Genomic DNA, 19,610 nt, shown 5'->3' with positions numbered 1-19,610 from the left:
TTCATGTGGGTGGGTTAGGGAGATTTTAATACACTATCTTTAATTCCTCTAACTAGCTAGGAATGATGTATAATACCCTCTTATTACTATTAAGCTACTCTTTCAACTCATAATTTTTAAATATTTTAAACAGTTTATTTTCTATGTTCAAGTGTTTTATTACATTTTAATTATTATTTTTACATTTAAATGAATTAGCCATGTGAAATTTAACATTTTAATTTGTGTTTCTGGTTTCAAGCATATTTCATGTTACAAAATATTTGTTTTAATTTACTTTTGTTTCAATTGATTTTAATATTTTCCCATATTCCTAATATTAATCCTTTTGCTTCTTTTAAAAATTATTTCTTAATCTTAAAACTCCTATTTTTAATCTTTTATTAGTTATTTTATATATATATTTTTTAATAGTGACAGGAGATTTTCACATATTGAGGGATATGGCATAACTATCCAGCTTCAAAACTGATCAGCTTAAACTAAAGAAGTTTGAATTACAGACTATCAAACATACATTGTACATCTGCTTTAACCAAGAAAGTAAAGAATGCAGTCTCTTAAGATAAGAATGCAGCATACTTCCCCTCCTACACCCTATTGGTAACATGGGTATTACTCCCTCTCCTGATGTCAGGGTCTCGTCAATCTGCTAATTTGTAACTGAATACCTCTTTGAGACTTTGATGAATATGTATCTGAGCATGTTTAATGTATGTTCTTTGTTCTAAAAAGGTATAAGACTGTACTAAAAACCAAGTTTCTCTGGAACGCTTTCTTCCTTTCTGGAAAAGACCTTCCCGGGTTATAACACTCACGCTGGATCAAATAAAACTCACCTTACCTCTCTTATCTATAGAATGGTTATGGGTTATTTTGCATTGACAATAGCAACTACAAGGAAGCATGATCTTAAGCATTATAGCAGCAACCAAAAGATTACACACACACACACACACACACATAAAGAACTGCAGGGGAGCAGAATTTGCCACCATAAAATGTGTCTCTTTGGCATGAAGATTATTTTAGGCTGATTATTTTTAAGAAATAAAGGATTCAGGAAGTTTTTATTTTTATCTCCCCCTTACCTGCCTAAAAGAATTTAGATAGAGGACGTAGTCCAGGAAGAGAACTATCACTGTAGATAACTACAGTATACTATGAACTAAGTGTAGTCGACAAGGAGGAACCTAGCAAAATCTGTTAAAATTTCTCTCTGTGTCCCATTGTTTCTGCATGGACCAGCAAAGATTTGCTTACCAAACATCTGCTCTTTTCATCTCCATGTGAACTCTCTTTCTTCCCTTTGAAGTCCCAGATCCCTAACCCCTTCTTAGCTCAGGACAGACATAAGCCTCAACTGCCTGACTGTCTTTGTCTTATGGAGCGCCTGTATGTATGAAATTAAATTTGATTTTCTCCTGTTAATCTGTCCCATGTCAATTTAATTCTTAGAACAGTCTGAAGAGCTTAGAAAGGTAGAGGAAAATTGTTTTCCTCGCTGACAGTGTACATTTTATATGTACAAATATATAGAATACATTGAGGACACAGAAGAGAAAGAAGATAAAGGTATAGGAGGGCAGAAGATGCCACCCCAAAATATGCCTCTTCGGTATAAGGATTATTTTGAGCATATTATTTTCAGAAACAGCACACATAGGAAAAGCTCTGTAAACAAAGAAGTTACCCTTCTGCAAGGGTAATTTATAAAGTAAATCTCCATTTGTAAGGGTATCTCCCTCTCTGTACAAGGAATAGAGGGATGCCTAAAATACAACAAACTCTTATCAATGGAGAAGGCACTGAGTTAAATCAGCATAATAAACCATACTCTTTTTTATCCTACATTTTCCTGGTCACCTTCTCATAACTGATCTCCTCCACATCCTTCTTTTTTTGTTTCAGCTGAAGATGGTATTTAAGCCCAAATTCTAAGCTATCTCCTTAGGGTACTCATTTCCCTGGGTATCTCCCATGTATAGGTGAGATATACATGCTAATAAATTTGTTTTTCTCCTGTTAATCTGTCTTTTGTTACAGGGGCCCCAGCCAAAAATTTAGAAAGGTAGAAGGAAAATTATTTTCCCCTCCCTTTCAAATGCTTCCAATAGGAGGTTAATCCAGTCATTAAAGATGAGTAAGTCTTTTTCAGATGGAACTGACAAAGAAAGGAAGAGAGTACTACACATAACTGTCCAAAAGTAATCAATGGTAAAGCACATTTGGGGTTTTATTTTGCTGATTTTCCTATTCCAGGATGTAAAAATAAGGCTAAACATATGAAAGATAAGGCTAAAGAGGTCAGCAAGGGCTAGATTACAGTGGGATAATGGAATGCAGTCTTCATCCTGTATCAGTAGGAAGTCACTAAATAAGAAAGTAATAAGAGATCAAAAAGTCTGCACATTAACATACCAAGAACAGAGCCAGAAGGAACCCTCTTATGCTGGATCAGACAGCAATTATACGTGGTATAAAACAAAATTGCACTCTGACTCTCCCCTTCTTTATAAAATGTACTGCAAAGGTTTAGAAACTTCTTGTTTATCCTCTTTAAATTTTTAGGTGCTTAAGTATAGTCTCAATATTTTAATGAATATGTAATTAAATTATGGCCATAAAGAATTACTTAATGTTAATTATTCTAAGAAGTAAGTGATATTTTGATAATTTTACTTCTTTTGAAGAATTTTTGGCTTCATTTGAAAAAACCTGAATGTGTTGAAAGTTTTCCCTTGACTCACCCATGAGTTAAAGCAGGATGACCATATCTCAAGGCCTGATTTTTCGGTCAGGTTCTTTTGGTATGCATCTGCCCACAATCTTGTCTTAATAGTAAGTAAACTGGAGATACTTGCCAGAAATTCTAAGTTCAATCTGTATGCTACCCAACTATTATGAAAGTACCAGTGTTTGGGGTTTTTTAAAGTAATATTTATTAAAGCTAATGTGAAATTTATAATCCATTTACTCCATCCTAGATGCTTTATTTCCTAGATTGAGCCAGACCATCTATAAAGTCATATATTTGCGACCTCTACTAACAGCCCTAGCATACTTTCTTTCATTAGTTTATACTTTTATATCATGCTACGGTAGTGTATTACTCAGCAAATGCTTACTCCCTCCTCCTCTACCTTCACGGGAAGAGTACAGATCCCTGCTCCATAGGTGTTGAACTTGGTCATATGAGTTGCTTTGACTAAAGGAATGTAGGTATAAATGAGTATGTATCTGTTATAAGCCTAAAACTTAAGTGTGTTTCTTCTCTCCCCTTGGAAGTTTCCAATATCTGCTTTGAAAAGAACATGTCCAGGCAGTCACTGCCCCCTTCAGCCTGGGCCCCAAGATTGAGACATGTGGAACGGTGTGAACCCAATACGTAGCCTGAAGTACATCTGCCCCAGCTGATCTGCAGAAATCAGAAGCAAGATATAAATGTATATTATTGTATGCCATTGAGATTTTGTGGTTGTTCATTCTGTAGTAAAAGCTGCCAGACACAGAAATTGGTAATTATAAGCAGGGTGCTGCTATGATAAAAACCTAAATTATGCAGGATTGATTTTGGGACTGGGTGGTGAGTAGCAAAAAAATACATTACAGGAGGCTGAGAAAATGGTGACCATGGTATGTAGCGGCAAACAATTGGCAAACTGCCATCTGGCAAAACATGGAAGACAAAAAATGCAGCTAATGAATTTATAATATTGAGTAAGGAAGTTTCAACGCAGAATGCTGATAGTGTGAGTTGGTTGTTGCTGGCTGCACTTGACTAGGTACTAAAGGAAAGAACTGAGCTCAGAAAGGAAATGGCCATAGGCATACAGAAGTACTTATGTTCCAGTACTTTCGGGTTGGAAAATGAAAGTGTTTCGCATCATATCAAAGAAGGAGCCACTGAATCATTGTCAGGATAAAGGTCAAATCCAAGACATTGACATTAATGGGTTTGGTTGTCATGACTGTTCTTAATAATCTTGGAAAATAATAATGTGATGCTTAGTAGATCCTTTCAGCTAGACAAAAGGACTTCTACAAAGACTATGGGTGAGGGCCTAAAAAAGTCTCATATGCTCCCCCAATCCTCCACAGAAACTCATATTGATAGTAGTAATTGTTGCTAGCAATATTTAATAAAATGACTTACTTTAGCCAAAGAAATGTGGGTGGAAGTTACAACGTGCCAGTGCCAAATCTAGGCCTAAGAGGCTCTGCATGTTTGTCTCTTTGTGGCCAAGAATCAGACACATGTAGCAGAAGTTAACTCGACTTGCAGCCTGAAACAGTGATAGATCAGATGACCTGCAGCAAGGAGAGTTGCTTTAGCCAACTCACAGACTTACAAGCAATAAATAAAGGCTTCCTGCTGTTTATGGATGAGTTTTCATGTTTGCCTGGAAGAGATTCAGAACAGGCTTCCCCAAGATGTGCCACTTTGGCATGTGGATTATTTTGAGCTGAAGGCAACTGAGACCCTGAGAGTTCAAGAGAAACTTTTAAGAATTTAAAGAATTTAAATTGGGGTTCTTGCCCATAATAAGAGTTATTGCCAGAAATAACTTTTTATGACCTATCTGTATGGTAGGGCAAACATCTAATTACTGAACATCTGCTCTTTTTTTATCATCCAGAGAATTACCCTCTTCTATGAAGCCTCAGGCCCCTAGCCCATTCCTTTGCTCAAGATGGCACAAATACCTCATTTTACCTTTCTGTCTTCAAACCTCTCATGAATGTGAGGTCTCTGAGTCTCTCACGTATGTGGGGTTCCCGTATATACAAAATTAAATTTGATTTTCTCCTGTTAATCTGTCTCATATCAATTTAATACTTAGACCAGCCAGAAAAACCTAGAAGGGTAGAGGAAAATTTCTTCCTCCCCACAGTTGGCATAGTCAGCAGGATAAACTTCCCTGGCTGCACTCTGATCCCTCTGAGGCTGCTGCAGCTGACAGATCCTGGGACATCTGACAAACACCAGCAGAAAGTAAGACTTCTTGCCCCATCAGTCTCCTGGATCTCTGCCATTGCAGGGTCTACTGAAAGCAAGAGTAGTAAGAGTCTTTTTCTCTCTTTCCTAAGTTTAGATTAGCAGGAGAATATTTGTGGAACTAGTTTCTTAGGCTTAAGCAACCCTGGTAAATTTGATAGACTACTTTGCTAAAGTACTCTAGAGTACTTTTCCTCCAAGAGAGGGTCATTGTTTTCTGTTCTCTGCCAGCCAGAGGATGCATATGCATCTGGCAGGCAGCTGAACAGGCTATGGATCCAGGCTAAGGAAATCTAAACCTATTCTACTCAAAAAGGGGGGAAATGTGATTCCCTGCATTTTGGAACAGCTATTTAAAAACAGTGCCCCTCAAAAGTCTTAGGCTAACTCGGAGTGAACTGTCTGGATCTTGTGAGGGCTGCATTGTTTTGCACTCTCTTGTGGAACACCTCCTGTGTTCTTGGTTAAACTATAAAAAGGCTTATTGGTTTGAGTTGGGCTAATAGGATCCTACTCATCAATAGCCAGACAATAGATCCTCTGAATTGGAAAAACTTCTAAATTGGAAAAAACTTTTAGAGAGCTCTCATATCTCTCATATTTGTATAAGAGCTAGCCACTGAGACTCCCTTAATAAGTTGAAAGGACAGAAATTAGAACAAAAATTAAAATCCACTCAGACCCCTTCCAATTTGCCTTCAGACATTTGCAGATATTGTAAAAAAGAAAAATCAGGACTTTCAAAATACAATTGTCTGGCATTTAAGGAAAAAAAAATAATGTAACAGCTAGACTTAGGGACTCCCTAACAAGATAAAAGAACAGAAAATTAGACTTAAAATAAAAATCCAACATAAAATCCTCTTCTTAAAATCTGGCCCCATCTGCATGTTTTAACTTTCCTACAAGATTTACAGAAAATACTCCAGCCTAATCTCTAAGAATATACAGGTTATTCATGTAAATGGTGAAAGCCAGAAAATGAATTTAGCAGAAGCACCAGGGACATGCAGTAGGAGTTGCTTTGCTGGACTCTATAATCAGGCTCTGTCAGCTTCAGGCCTTCCTATGCAATATCTTTTGCAGCTATATCCCAGATCACCCCCCGCCCCAGCTCTGCCCAGTGAATTCATGTCCCCTGGACAGCAGCAGATCTTTTGAATTATAAAGCCTTTTTTCCTACACTTTCAGAAGATCCTACCAAATACAGAAAAGAATTAAAAGATCAGTGGCCATTCTATAGTGCCCAGCCAAGGGAGCAAAATAAAATTTCACATTGTCCCTTCCTTTCCAAATCCAGACCCATTAGTTATTGACCCTTTCCCTACCAGGAATAGCTATTGCCTTCTTGCTTGTCTCATTTTGTGTCCTAAGGGCTGGGCTTGGCTTTCTGCCTGCCTGGGACATGCAGGCTGTCAGCCTTTCTTTTGTCCATCTTTAGGAGTGACTGGATCTTGGGAAGGTAACAACCTTTGGGGATGCCTCTTGGGTCCATGGAGTTGTTTAATACTGCCAGGAATATTTACTGTTTGTCCTAGCTAAAAACTGGCAAGATATTTAAAAGAATTTTTTTTAGTAGCTCTATGCTCAAAGGTTGGCCAGAAACTGGAAGGTGATATTCACAGCCTGATAGGAATTTTATTAGGCCTTCTTCCCTCATCTAAATAAAACTAAGTACACAGGAGGGAAAGAAGCAAATTAGGAATGATGTAGTTGGATGGGTAAGTCAACCTATGATGTATGTCATTTAAGTTACAACCCAACTCCTGAGGAATTGAGAGCAACTGTCCCTAGGTTATAAATCTTTGCAAGACTGGAAATGCAGCTCTAAAGGCAGTTCAGATGCCACCCATTCTTTTTGACCAATACTGAAACCTCCTCTATTTACCTCAAAAGGCTTGTAATCTCTCCAGGAATCTTATCGAGACCATCCCCAATTCCTAAGACTGAAGGAAAGAAAAAGGAACAGGAGGTCTTTTAAAAATACAAAGAGCTATAGAAGAACCCTTGCCCAAAATCTAGGCCACAGCTTCTATAAGATTACTTGCCAAGAACAAATACAAATCTTAAGTGTCTTCTCCACAAATATTAGTAGAAAAAGCTTTAGCCATCTAAGCAGGCAACCTTAATTTATTCCATCTGCCAGAAACAGTTTTGATCCAACTGTTCTTTTACTAACTAGTTAGTTTTACATTATTATACCCACCTTGTGGATAAAACTTTAAAACAAAAGCTATTTAAGGACTCTGCTTGCATCTGCCTATCTGTGTATGTCTATGAATGTATGCTATATATATGTGATATTTTTCTACCTCCAGATGGTATTGCCAAAATTAATTTGTAAAAGAGCTCTATTTAATTAGCTTAAAACTGAGCACTTATAAATTAAATATTCTTAAAGTTCTCAGAAATATAATGAAAACTAGCCCAAGTGCCTTTCAGGTTCATGTAACCTGGGAAAATATTCAGTACTAAAGCTAGTTTAAGTTTGTTAGATTAATAAAATAGGCATGTCTTTAGAGTCATCAGCAATGAATATAATGTAGACATACAACTTTTATTCTACCTGGGTTTATTAGTCAAATAAGTTCATTATATCTGTGTTACAAAATTTGTCAGTGAAAGAAAAATAACTTAGAACGATGGCTGACTTTGTCTAATATCTCATGAAATTTTTTTGAGTAATCTAAATATAATTATTGGGAACAAGTAGATTAAATAAATCTAAGTAAGATAAAAGGTTTTTAGGTGAACTTTTTAGCAATAATTATGTTTCATGGTATAAGTATTTAAAGAAAGCTTCCAGAATCTTTTTGATTACTTGAAACTTTAGAGTTTTGCTAAGTTAAATGACAGCTATTGATAATGATAGATGATTGACAGAAATTCTGTGTATATTTAGATCATTTCTAAATAAGATAAAATACTGAAGCATTAATTACTGAACACAGGTCTATCTACTTTTGGCTTCCTTTTACAGAGAAACTAAAGATATTCATGTCTATCAATGAACATGTTTTGTGCCACACTAAGAAAAAAAAGGATGTGAGGTATGGAGATGTGTTTTCATTAAGGGAAATGAAAGTAATTTTGTCCTGGTTATTTCAGAATGGAATGAATGAGAGAGAGAATTTTACCTTCTGTAATTAACCTGGCTAAAGCTGAATTGTATTACAAGGGTTTAAAAAATAAGTATTAATATCAATAATGTACTTATGTAAATTTAAAACTTAATATTCCTTCATCTTTAAAGAGGATAAAGATTTCCTGTACTATTGGCATGCTCCTGATAAGAGCTTATAAAAGGAAAGCAAAGACGTTATGTTTGATCAAAATAATTTTCTGTGTTGCCCTCTTTGATATTTTTGACAAACTTCCCAAAATCAAATTCTAAATGAAGTCTTTTTGACCTGGAAATAGGTCAAAAAGAGGGTCCCTGGAACCTAAAAAGATCTGTTTTCTCTCCTTATAAAAAGAGAGATGTTAAACTAATTAGACTTATTTGGTATGTTAAACTTCATGGGTAACATTATCAAATAAAAGATGATAAATTTTCTTTGGTTGTATCGTATGGGTGAATGGTATTACTATAAATGTCCTAGAAATTACACGAAATTTCAAAAGTTCTGGTATGCCCTGGTATACCTTTATCACTTGTAATTCTCGTTATCTTAAAATGTTGTACGTCATAAAAATAACCAAGTTTCTTTCTCAGATGCATTACAATGCTGTCTTTTGCCATTTAGAGACAGTTATTGTTTTACTCTGATGCTTTTGCAAAAATACTTCAACTTCAAGAAGATTCATAGAAAGCACTTTTTGACAAGTATAGGTTTCTGATAACTTTCAGATCATACCATTGAACTGGGTAAGAAATTACAGAACTCTAATGGAAAAACTGATGGCTTCATAGAACTGCTAACGAAAAAACAAGATCAACATGAATTAATTACATAGGACTGAATGAAGTGATAAATATAATCACAATTTTTATGATTTTTATCTGAAATATTTTTTTAATCCTTTGTTTCCCAGATATAAGAAAATTTTTATTTCTCCTAAGCTAACTATGACTACAGGAATTGGTAAATTATACCTTTATAAGCAAACTTGAAACATATCTCTTTCTTCCTACCCGATCACTTCAGAATTTGGAAACTCTCTGTGAGTATTCCTATTTTCATGACAAAATTTTTAGTTGCATAAGTTCAATAAGAATCTGCTTTCTTTGTAGCAGGACACAATTGGGAAACATTGGTTATACTACCAAGGCTTTGACTGAAGTCATATTTGAGAAAGACATGCATAGACTCAGATATGACTAAACAGCTTTAAGGACTGAAGATTGATTTTATGGAGCCAATAAAACATCCTGGAAAAACAGCCTCAGACCTGGGTTACAGGGTTCCCAGCAGCCTTACCAGGTGAGTAAGAAAGATCACTTCCTGGCAGGCTCAGGAACCTCCAGATATTTTAGATACTCTGAGAAGAGAGCAATTCACTCAAATCTATACGTATTGCTAGCAAAGTCTGATGATAGTCCTTGGCTTGGCTTTCCCAGACTCAAGAGGGCTTTCAAAAATTCAATCTGAGATTCCTTATGGAAAGTTCCAGCAAAGCATATTTAAAAGAGCTTCCTATATGGTTAATCCCTATTCTTGATGCATTTATATAAATCACAGGTCAAGTTTATTGAACTTATTTTGCAAAAAAATTAGACTTAATTTGGCTATCTTTGGTAGAAATGAGGGTGATCTTAGAGAGAAAAATTATGTTTCAATAGAAACTATCACACACTTTTGTAGATGTTAGATTCTAGTGCTGTTCACTGTCTTTTAAGCTTTCATTTACTACCTGTAAACCAGACTGTATCCTAAATTCTTCTATTTTGCTCTGATACTTGGCTACAGACCTCCAAATTACCATAAACAATTTTCTCCCATCTTTTTGACTTGAAATCATTGAAAACTAAAAGTGTTCTTTTCCCTAAAGACCTGCAAACAGAGGCTGAATAATTTGACATAAACTTAAGAGAGGTCAGCACAACAGCCCATGCCCATGTTTAGACAATCTTTGTGCCTACTGTTATGTAAGCCACTTAGAAAGTTTAGCTGAAAACCTATAACATCATCAGAGACATGTCAAAGTGCAAAAGATGATTTGACCCTGACATCTAGAAATCTTCTTGACTGGCTGCCCCTTAACCTCAGAAACTGGTTTAAAATTTGCGCCAACCATTAATCTTTGTTTTCCTTTGTTTCATAGACATGTCTCCTATTAAATACCTGATTACTTGCTTACACAATACAGGCCTAACTTTGGGATCCCACCTGCAAGAATGTCTCCTGAAACTGTACATAACTGTTTAACTGAACTTTCTAACCTATTCTCTAAACTGAGAGACTGATTCAATGAGTTGGAGCAATCTACCAAACCAACCTCTGGAAGGTGAAATTTATGAAGTTTCAAAGGCGGGACTAGAGGGGTTCAGAATAGGCTTCCCCAGGTTGTGCCACTTTGGCTCATGGATTATTTTGAACTGAAATTAATTGAGAATCTATGAGCTCAAGAAAAACTTTTACCTCTCCTTTAAAGAATTTAAATTGGAGGCCTTTCCCACAAGAAGATTTACTACCAGAGATAACTTTTTATGACTTATCTGTATGGCAGGGCAAATATCTAATTACTGAGCATCTGCTCTTTTTATTGTCATGTGAACTACTCTCTTCCCCTCTGAAGCCTCAGGCCCCTATCCCATTCCTTGGCTCAAGATGGCATGAATACCTCATTTTACCTTTCTGTCTTCAAACCTCTCATGTATATGAGGTCTCTGACTCTCTAATGTATGTATTCCTGTACATACAAAAGTAAATTTGAGTTTCTCCTATTAACCCATCACGTGCCAATTTAATTCTTAGACCAGCCAGAAGAATCTAGAAGGGTAGAGGAAAATTTCTTCCTCCTCCACACTTGTTTGTTTGTTGCATTCTTTGGTTGATAAACAAACCTTTGGCTTTCAATGAAGAATACCATAAACAGTGGTTTTATGAACATACTTGTGCATCTGCAGTAAAGATGAAGGATTCCTGATCCCAGTCAAATCCTATATGTCACTTTTCAGGCCAGACTAGAGGTAATTACATTCTTTACCTGGCATGCTTCATACAGGAAAGCTCCCTCCCCAACCGGACCTGGTGCAGTCAATGGACTACAGTCCCTGAAGAGAGTTACAGTTAAGGACTCAGCTCCCCATGGCCAACTACATTTTTATGCATATCTGTATTCATAGCCTCAGAGCCTCCACTAGGCTTCCTCTGAGAGCCCTCCTTATTGGGGACCCTTTGGCTAAGGCCTTCTTCAGGTGCCTCTGCCAACATATTTGGTGGTTAGGGGAGATGGTAATCCTGAAGACACTTTTCTTCATTCAAACTCAGTACTCAGTACCTTTCCTCTCCTGGCCCTCCCCCCCCTCTCTCTCCCAAGACTGAGGTCAATAAAAACGCAGGAGACTTTTGTTCAGGGCTCCTTTGGCAGTGAGACAATCCCTACGTCTGTGCGGATCCATCTGATCTCAACTGGCATGCAGTTCCATGGGGGAAAATGGAACAGGAGGAGTTGGCGCTTTCTCCACTTTAGCCTCTTGCTTATACAGTAAGTGATTAAAGCCTTGACTATTTCTTTTACTTTGGCTTATTATCTTAAATCAGCCACTTGGATACCTGGCAGCTCAGTTCTCTCCAGCTGAGTTGAGCTCCTGACAGAGATATTCTGGGATTATTTTAAAGATTCACTATACTATGAATTGCAATTTTCATTAAAGAGAAATTTAGTGTGGTAGAGGATTAAGGTGTTCATGTGGGAGGTTTAGAGGAGGTGGAACTGATTTGAGAGAAAAGGTAATGAGCTTTTTTTGAAGGAAAGACTTAACTTTTAAAATAGTTGCAAGAATAGCCAGGGAAAAACAAGTAGCAGGAAACAAGAAATATACATCTGGCACACGGAGAGAGGTTACTTACTATTCATATAGATTTTGGACTTTAATGACGGGAAAACATGTTCAATGACAATAAAAGATAGAGGTGCCAGATTTACTCTTCCACATGGAACAAATAAAAAACTAGACAAAGTACATGAAAAAATGGTTTTTAGACATTGGGCATAAGATAATACAAGGCAGTCATCTCAGAGAGAGCAAAAAATGAAGTGTACCCTATGATTGCTCCAGCTTACTGCCTAGAGAGAGCTTCCAGGCCACAGCACAGAAATGGAGTGCCTAAACGGAGTCTGGTGATCTTCCTCAATTGAAGAGACAGACCCCAAAGTCTAGGGAGGCCAAGGAAGCTAGAGTTTGTAGGGCAAAGTGCCAGAGAAGAAAGATCTGCTCAGAGATAGGGAGAGCTCTGAAGATCTAGAGAGGGTCCCCCTTGAGTCTTCAGCTAAGTACTGAGCAGCACATGAATGTGAGTAAACAACTCAAAGAAAGAACCACCCAAATATTAGGGAAACATTCTCCGAAGCTCACATAGACCCAAGACTAGTTCCTGCTCCCAGCAGCAGTGAGTAACAAAAAAAGACACACTATATACTGTTGAAAAAAGGTAAGAATGACAGCAGAATTCTCACTGGAAATAATTTAAGTCAGAAGTTAGTGGAGTAAATTTTTTAAAGTACTAAAACAAGAAAATAATTGCCAATGCAGAATTCTATACTTACTGACAATATCTTTCAAAAATGAAGATAAAATACAGATTTTTTAATCCAGGTGTATAAAAGCTGAAAGAATTCATTACCAGCAGATGTGCACTATAAGAAATATTAAAAAAGAGTCCTTCAGGAAGAAAGAAAATGATACCACGTGTAAATCTAGATCTATAGAAAGAAATGAAGAGCAGCAGAAAAGGTTCTTAGTAGAGAAAGATGAGAACCACCAGGTTGGCTACATCTAAGACTCCTCATTAAAGCCAGGTAACAGTTTGAATCCTTGGAATCACCCCTTCCAGAACAGGAAACACTCTATGGTAGCACAATGAACTGGACATTTAACAAAATACAGATTTAAAATCCAGCCTGGAAGAAACCACTTTTAAAGAAAAAGAAGAATTTATCAAAACTCTGAATTTAATAAAATATGAGCTCAAAAAAGAGATAATAAGACATCCAAAGGAAATAAAGAGGGAATTTGAAGAGCTGATGCAATAAATTGAGAACCAAAAAACATCATTGTAGATTTAATAAAAGTCTATTAATATTTAATAGAAATATTAGAGAGAAAAAAGGAAGGAATATACATGGCTACCAATTAAATTACTGATGATGGAAAGTCTGGAGATAAACTGAATGTAAAAGAAAAAGACAAAGATTTAGAAGAAAATAGATATGAAAGTCAAACAAAAAATAATCTAACCTAAAGACAACTGATGTCCTTGAATTAGAGTATAAAAAATGGAATATGCAAAAATAGATAAGGAAACTTTCTTTGGAATGAAGGAAGATCTTTACTGACAAATAAATTGTATAGATAATCCAAGCAAATACAATTTAGAGCAAAGTATGTCAAGACATATTCTATTTAAATTTTGGAACATCAAAAATTCAGGCATCCACATGGCAAAAGCAAGTCACATCCAAAGCAAGGAGTGAGGAGAAATCACATGTTTCTCCATAATACAACTTCACAGCAACTGTCTACTCTAAAAATGGGTAATATCTAGAAATTGCTGAGGGGAGAAGAGTGTGACTCAATAAATTCATACCCAGCCAATTCACCCCTCGACTAGAAAGACTGTTGAAACACATTCTTAAACATGCAAGCTCTTACAAACACGGCTATTTTGATTCCTTCTTCAAAAAACATACTTTGAATTTTATCCGGCTAACCATGAAAAAAACATCAAAATGAAGAATTCATGAATACAAAGGCAATGGCTTTAAAACAAGTGCTGAGTACTGAGCCCATTATATGTAGAAATTAGACTTTAAAACTGACTAAATCATTGTTGCAATGTAGAAGATTATAGACTTTAATAAAATTAAGAGATATTTTAACGAAAAAAATTCAACACATGGGGAAACGAAATGTTCTGTAAAAATGATTTTTTTTGTCATCACGCATGACAAGATGTTAATTTTTAATATATACTTTAAAAAATACAAAGTAATTCCATCTTCAACATTTTTTGAACCTTTCTTCTTAGTCTTAGAGACAACTTATAGAAATTAGTATCTCTTGAAGTAATGAAACATTTACCCAAAATTCAAAAGTTCCTTTACTTTTACGTGTATTTCTTTTTATTTGGTTGGCTACAAAATAAAATAATATGTAAATATCTTTTCTAAAAATAGCATATATTATGGTTTTCTTTTCACACAATTTATCACTCTAGGCTTCTTTCTATAAGTATTAAGAGATATTTGATTTTATAATTATTTAATATTGAAATTTTGAGTTTTAAGTGTTTGTGAATTAGGAGTCTTTTCTTTGCTTTCTTCTTTTTATTCTTTCTTATTTCTTGAATATTTATAAGTATATATAATTTTCCAAAAACAATAAAGTTATTATTTTCAAAAAGTAAATCAAGGATAAAGTCTTAGAGAATCCCAATAACTAAGGAGTCAATGGTAATAAGTTCCAGTGGAAGAGACAAAAAAGATATAGGCAAGAAAAATAGGAGGTAAACAGGGGAAAACCAATGTTTCAGAAGCCAATAAAGGAGCAAGCTTGAAATATGATATAAATCAATGATGTAAAATATAAGGTTTCAAACATTGGCCTTCACAAGTCACCAGTGACCTAAGTAAGAGCAACTGGAACAAAAGTAATGAGGACAACTGTCAGATGAGTGGTATATTAATACAATTATAAATGCATTAAGTATAACTTATTGTTCATTATTAAATATAAACTGTCAACATCTAAAAAGTATAGTGGTAACAATTAAACTGTAGTAAGGTTAAATAAGAAGAAATCCTGTCATATCAACCTTATTTGCATTTTTCTAATGAGGTACTGAAGTTCTCTAGTAAATATAGTATCTTGATTTTGACAAATGAATAATCTTTCAATTGGAGCAGATGCATTCCCTCTTACTGAACCCTTTTAGGCTAACTCTATGATTCTGATTCTAGGAAAATAGATGAGAACTAAATGATTTCTAGAAAAATGTAATATCAAGTGAAAATATAAATGAATTATTGATATTGAGTATAATAACTCCATATTATCTATAAAACTGTGAACAAACATAACTAGTAAAACTTTTTCAATGAATAAAAAATGAACATCTTTTTTCCTTACCAAACATCTCTTTAGAATTTTTAATAAATTATAAAGCTGACTTTTAGGTATTCTCTCTATTTGATTTTCTCATGAAAGGTGAAAATGTTAATAAGATATCAATGAGTAACGCAGTTTAAACAAAGGGAAAAACATAAGATTCTTAGAAGAAACATCAAGAACTGGATAATGAGGGGCTGGCTTGGTGGCATAGTGGTTAAGTTTGCGCAATCTGCTTCGGTGGCCTGGGGTTCCTGGGTTTGGATCCCAGGCATGGACCTACACACCACTCATCAAGCTGTGCTGTGGCATCATCCTACATACAAAATGGAGGAAGACTGGCACAGATATTGACTCAGGGACAATCTTCTTCAAACAAAAAGAGGAAGATTGGCAACAGATTTAGCTCACAGACAATCTTCCTCACCAAAAAAAACCCCCCAAAACACAAAAAAACAAAACCAAAAACTGGATAATTAAAAAAATGCCTGCATTAAATATTTGTTCTCACAAAAAAATGTACCTTCTCTTTTCTCAGCCAGACGTGTATTCAATTCTTGTATTGTTGCCTTATCAAGAGATATTTGTACTTTAAGTTTATCCAATTCTTCTTGAAGATTCATCCTATGAAAATTAACACAATAAATGATTATTTTAAATGTGTAAGTTAAGGAATAATGTAGCAAACAAATAACAGCAGCAAAGATATTTAAGATCTATGAATTAGTAGTAAAATAAAAGCAAAAATATATTAATATTAACAAATTCTAACAATTAAAATTGAATTTTAATTAGGATCTGAAAAGTAAAATATTTTAAGTGATTTAAGTGATTTTTGACTTTGCTACATACTTAAAATATAAACTATATGATTTTAAAAATCATGTATTAAGTTACCCGATCACTTTTTACCACACAGATATGCTACGTAAAATAAAAATAAAAAATGTTAATACATACCACTGAAAGCAAAGATACTAAATCTATAGATGTCAAGTAAAGACAAAGAACTCCTGCTAGTAGAACGGAACTGAGCTACCATGGTTAGAGACCTGGATCAAACACTGCCCTTGGAGACCCCAGATCTCCATGAGTGGGATGGAAGTTTATGCTCAAGGCCCTTCATGGCTGGGCTAACTGCAGGAAGCTGGGAGACAAAAATTTGCTGAATGAAACTTGAATATCTGAACTTATATGGTTGGAGTTCCATTAAAAAAAGGCTTTCTCCTCCAGTCTGAGGGCAAGACAGAGTCAATCACAAGAGGTCAGAATCCTAAGCCTATATTACTGCTTTCAAAATTGAGCCGTACACATTTGCAGAGAACTGAAGAATCGACAGTAATGTAAAAACTGATTTATGGCCAGCATACACTGGTGAGTTCAGGCAGACACTAACATCCACTACATAGAGGCTTTCACAACTGAGAGAATGGATAAAAGAAAAACTACCACAGAAAATAAATCTCAAAGAAGTCAAGTTTGCAGATAAGAAAAAATATATGAATAAGTTAGCCATGAATGAAAGTGTACATATCACCCTATCCAAAACAGGAGAATGCACTGCAAGGAAATAGAGATAACAGAACAATTCAAAATGAGTTTTTATAAAGTTATAATGTTTAAAATGTTGGGAAAAAAGAAAAAGAGGTGATACCATATAAGAATAGGTTGGGGCCAGCCCAGTGGTGTAGTGGTTAAGTTTGCACACTCTGCTTTGGTGGCCCAGGGTTCACGGGTTTGGATTCCAGGAATGGACCTACATACTGCTCATCAAGCCATGCTGTGGTGGCATCCCACATACAAAATAGAAGATTGGCATAGATGTTAGATCAGAGACAATGTTCCTCAAGCAAAAAGAGGAAGACTGGCAACAGATATTACCTCAGGGCCAGTCTTCCTCATCAAAAAAAAAAAAAGAAGAATAGGTTTATGAAACAAAAGAAGACAAATAAGAAAAATAACCAAATAATATATCTAGAAATGCTAAATAAAACAATGAAAATTAATAATAATAAGATAATAATTGATTTAAAATTCAATGGATGGGTTAAATAGCACACAAAGCTAATGAAAATTGATAAAATCAAAGAAAACACAAAGAAACAAAGAGAATGAAAACAGTAATGATATATAAAGTATGTTGGAATAAGAAGCCCAGACACCATCTAATAGAAATGATTCAAGGAGAGAACTGAGAAAATAGGAGAAGACAATACTCAAAATACAATGACTGAAGATTGAGAGCTGATGAAAAATATGAATTACCAGATTAAGAGAGTACTAAAAATTGCAAAAAAATTAAATAAAACTATACAGACACTTAGAAACAGTGAAACTACAGAACATCAAAGAAAAAGAGACAATTTTAACATCAACTAAATTGAGAAAAAAGCCAATTAACAACTAAAGAACTTTGGAATGACAGCAGACTTCTCATACCAAAAAGAAAAGCCAGAAAGAAAACAAGTAACATCTTCCACATTCCAAGGTTTACTATTCATAGATCCTAAATGAAAGAAGTATTAAAGAATATATTTTAGGAAGAAAAAACAACAAACTCAAAAGCAACATACAAAACAAAGTAGGCAATGATTTTGAAAGACATTTGTAAATACGTACATAGAACTAAACAAACATTTATTATGTAAAGCCATCATAATATCTAAACGAAGGCAGAGAAAAAGTAAGGTAGAACTAAAATCCTGAACAACAAAATGGTATAAGACCAAGAAAAGGATCAAAGTTAACATATTTTAAGATCCTCGTATTGTTGGAGAAGGACAGAGGTACTGATTAACTTTAGACTTTGTCAAATAAATGATGTATGTGAGAATTTCAAGAAGAATCATTTAAAGACTGGAAAGCAAATATAAAATTTACAAATCAGAAGAGGTTAAAAAAAAGAAAAGAAAAAATATAATCAAATCTAAGGCAAGAAAAGGATTTTAAAAAGGAGGATAAGGAAATAAAATACACACTAAGGAAACAAATACTAAAGATAAAGATGGTCATTACACAATGATCAAAGGAATAATTTACCAGGAAGATATAACAGTTCTAAACTTTTATGTACTCAATAATAAGAGAAATACCATTCTTACATTAATTCAAATAATAAAAAGGTATATAAAGTAACAAACAAGTAGTTTCCGCTCCCCTTTACTCAGTTTACTTCTTGAAAAAATTGATATTTACAGTTTGATTTGCTACTTATATTTTTTGTTCACATAAACACAAATACACATACATAAAAGTTTTAAAAACTGGAATCACATATTTGCAGCTTCTCAGGTAGGTTACAGACTGATGGGAAGGGCACTCACACATGCACACACATACACCTGTACACATAGTGATTAAATGTAGATTAGGTTCCTGCTTTGTTTAGCTAAGAACATGGAACATACTGAAGCAAGATGGCCCCACAAAGAAAAAGCAGGTGTAGCTCATCTCAACTTGGTTTTCCTTGGCTCTCAGATCACATATCCAGCAGAATACACGGCTACAGCTGTTGGAAATGTTATTTCTTGCTTCTTTAGAAATATGTTATACTTACAGATTGTGCTTTTTGAGGAAGAACTCACACAGTCCACTTATTGATAACTATTTATAAACATCAGGGACCACCTTATTCTTCAGTCAAATGAAGCACCAACCCAAATCTTAATGGGTGTTTGGAAGAGGGGCTGACAGAGTGAGTGCCCAGGCACCTCTGAGCAGGATGAACATTGGCTTTCTACTCTGATTTACTACCCATTTATTCTGCTGTTTCTGATATTCTGTCTGGTATGAGGACTACAATTCAAAATCTGCTTCTTACTGGACAAGTTATATGAAACAACTGTATTCAGATGCTGGCAGCGCCAAACTGTGATGCCTGAGAGAAAGGAAATCAACAACAAGAACCCTAATGATAGTCCAGATTTCTGCCAGGAGGAACCCTCCAGAACGTGATGCAGGAAGAGGGGTCCTAAGAAGAACACAATGGCTTCACTGAGTTGAAGAAAAACAGATTAGTTTGAGAAGGCTGAAATGTCTGGAATTGGTGAAGCACGGTACCCAGAGAGGAAGAAGCTACATAGAGGAAAAGTTACAGAAATCTGCAGAATTCATTTGAGTCTGTGGCTACATATTTTGTTGCATCATATGCATAGTATGAAACTCAACGAGGCAGGCAGAGCTATAAATGGAACCATTCCCAGAGCTTACAAAGGGCTGGGAGACAGAATTCTGACTAGCCAGAGAGAAGAATCTTGCTCAACACCAGGGGCATTCAACACAGAACCCAAAAGCGTCATTCTAACGAGCAGGGATAAATAAGCCGCTGGTAAAGGATAT

At 35.2% G+C, this 19,610-nt stretch overlaps 1 protein-coding gene across 6 annotated transcripts in view; it reads right to left on the bottom strand.

The window, feature by feature from the left end:
- Positions 1–19,610, bottom strand: part of CNTLN (centlein) — a 321,501-nt gene that overhangs the window by 128,472 nt on the left and 173,419 nt on the right. For all 6 annotated transcript variants that reach the window (XR_011531332.1, XM_070589744.1, XM_070589742.1 and 3 more), the window contains exon 13: positions 15,796–15,896. Coding sequence is in view for 5 of the 6 variants with exons in the window: in XM_070589744.1 (XP_070445845.1) it covers positions 15,796–15,896 (101 nt within the window). In the remaining variant the exon portion in view is untranslated. The remainder of the gene's footprint in view (positions 1–15,795; positions 15,897–19,610) is intronic.

Source organism: Equus przewalskii, chromosome 22, assembly GCF_037783145.1.
Source record: "Equus przewalskii isolate Varuska chromosome 22, EquPr2, whole genome shotgun sequence".
In the NCBI taxonomy this organism is placed as follows: Eukaryota; Metazoa; Chordata; class Mammalia; order Perissodactyla; family Equidae; genus Equus; species Equus przewalskii.
The sequence above is the reverse complement of the archived record's forward strand: the minus strand, read 5'-3'. Positions and strand labels throughout refer to the sequence as shown.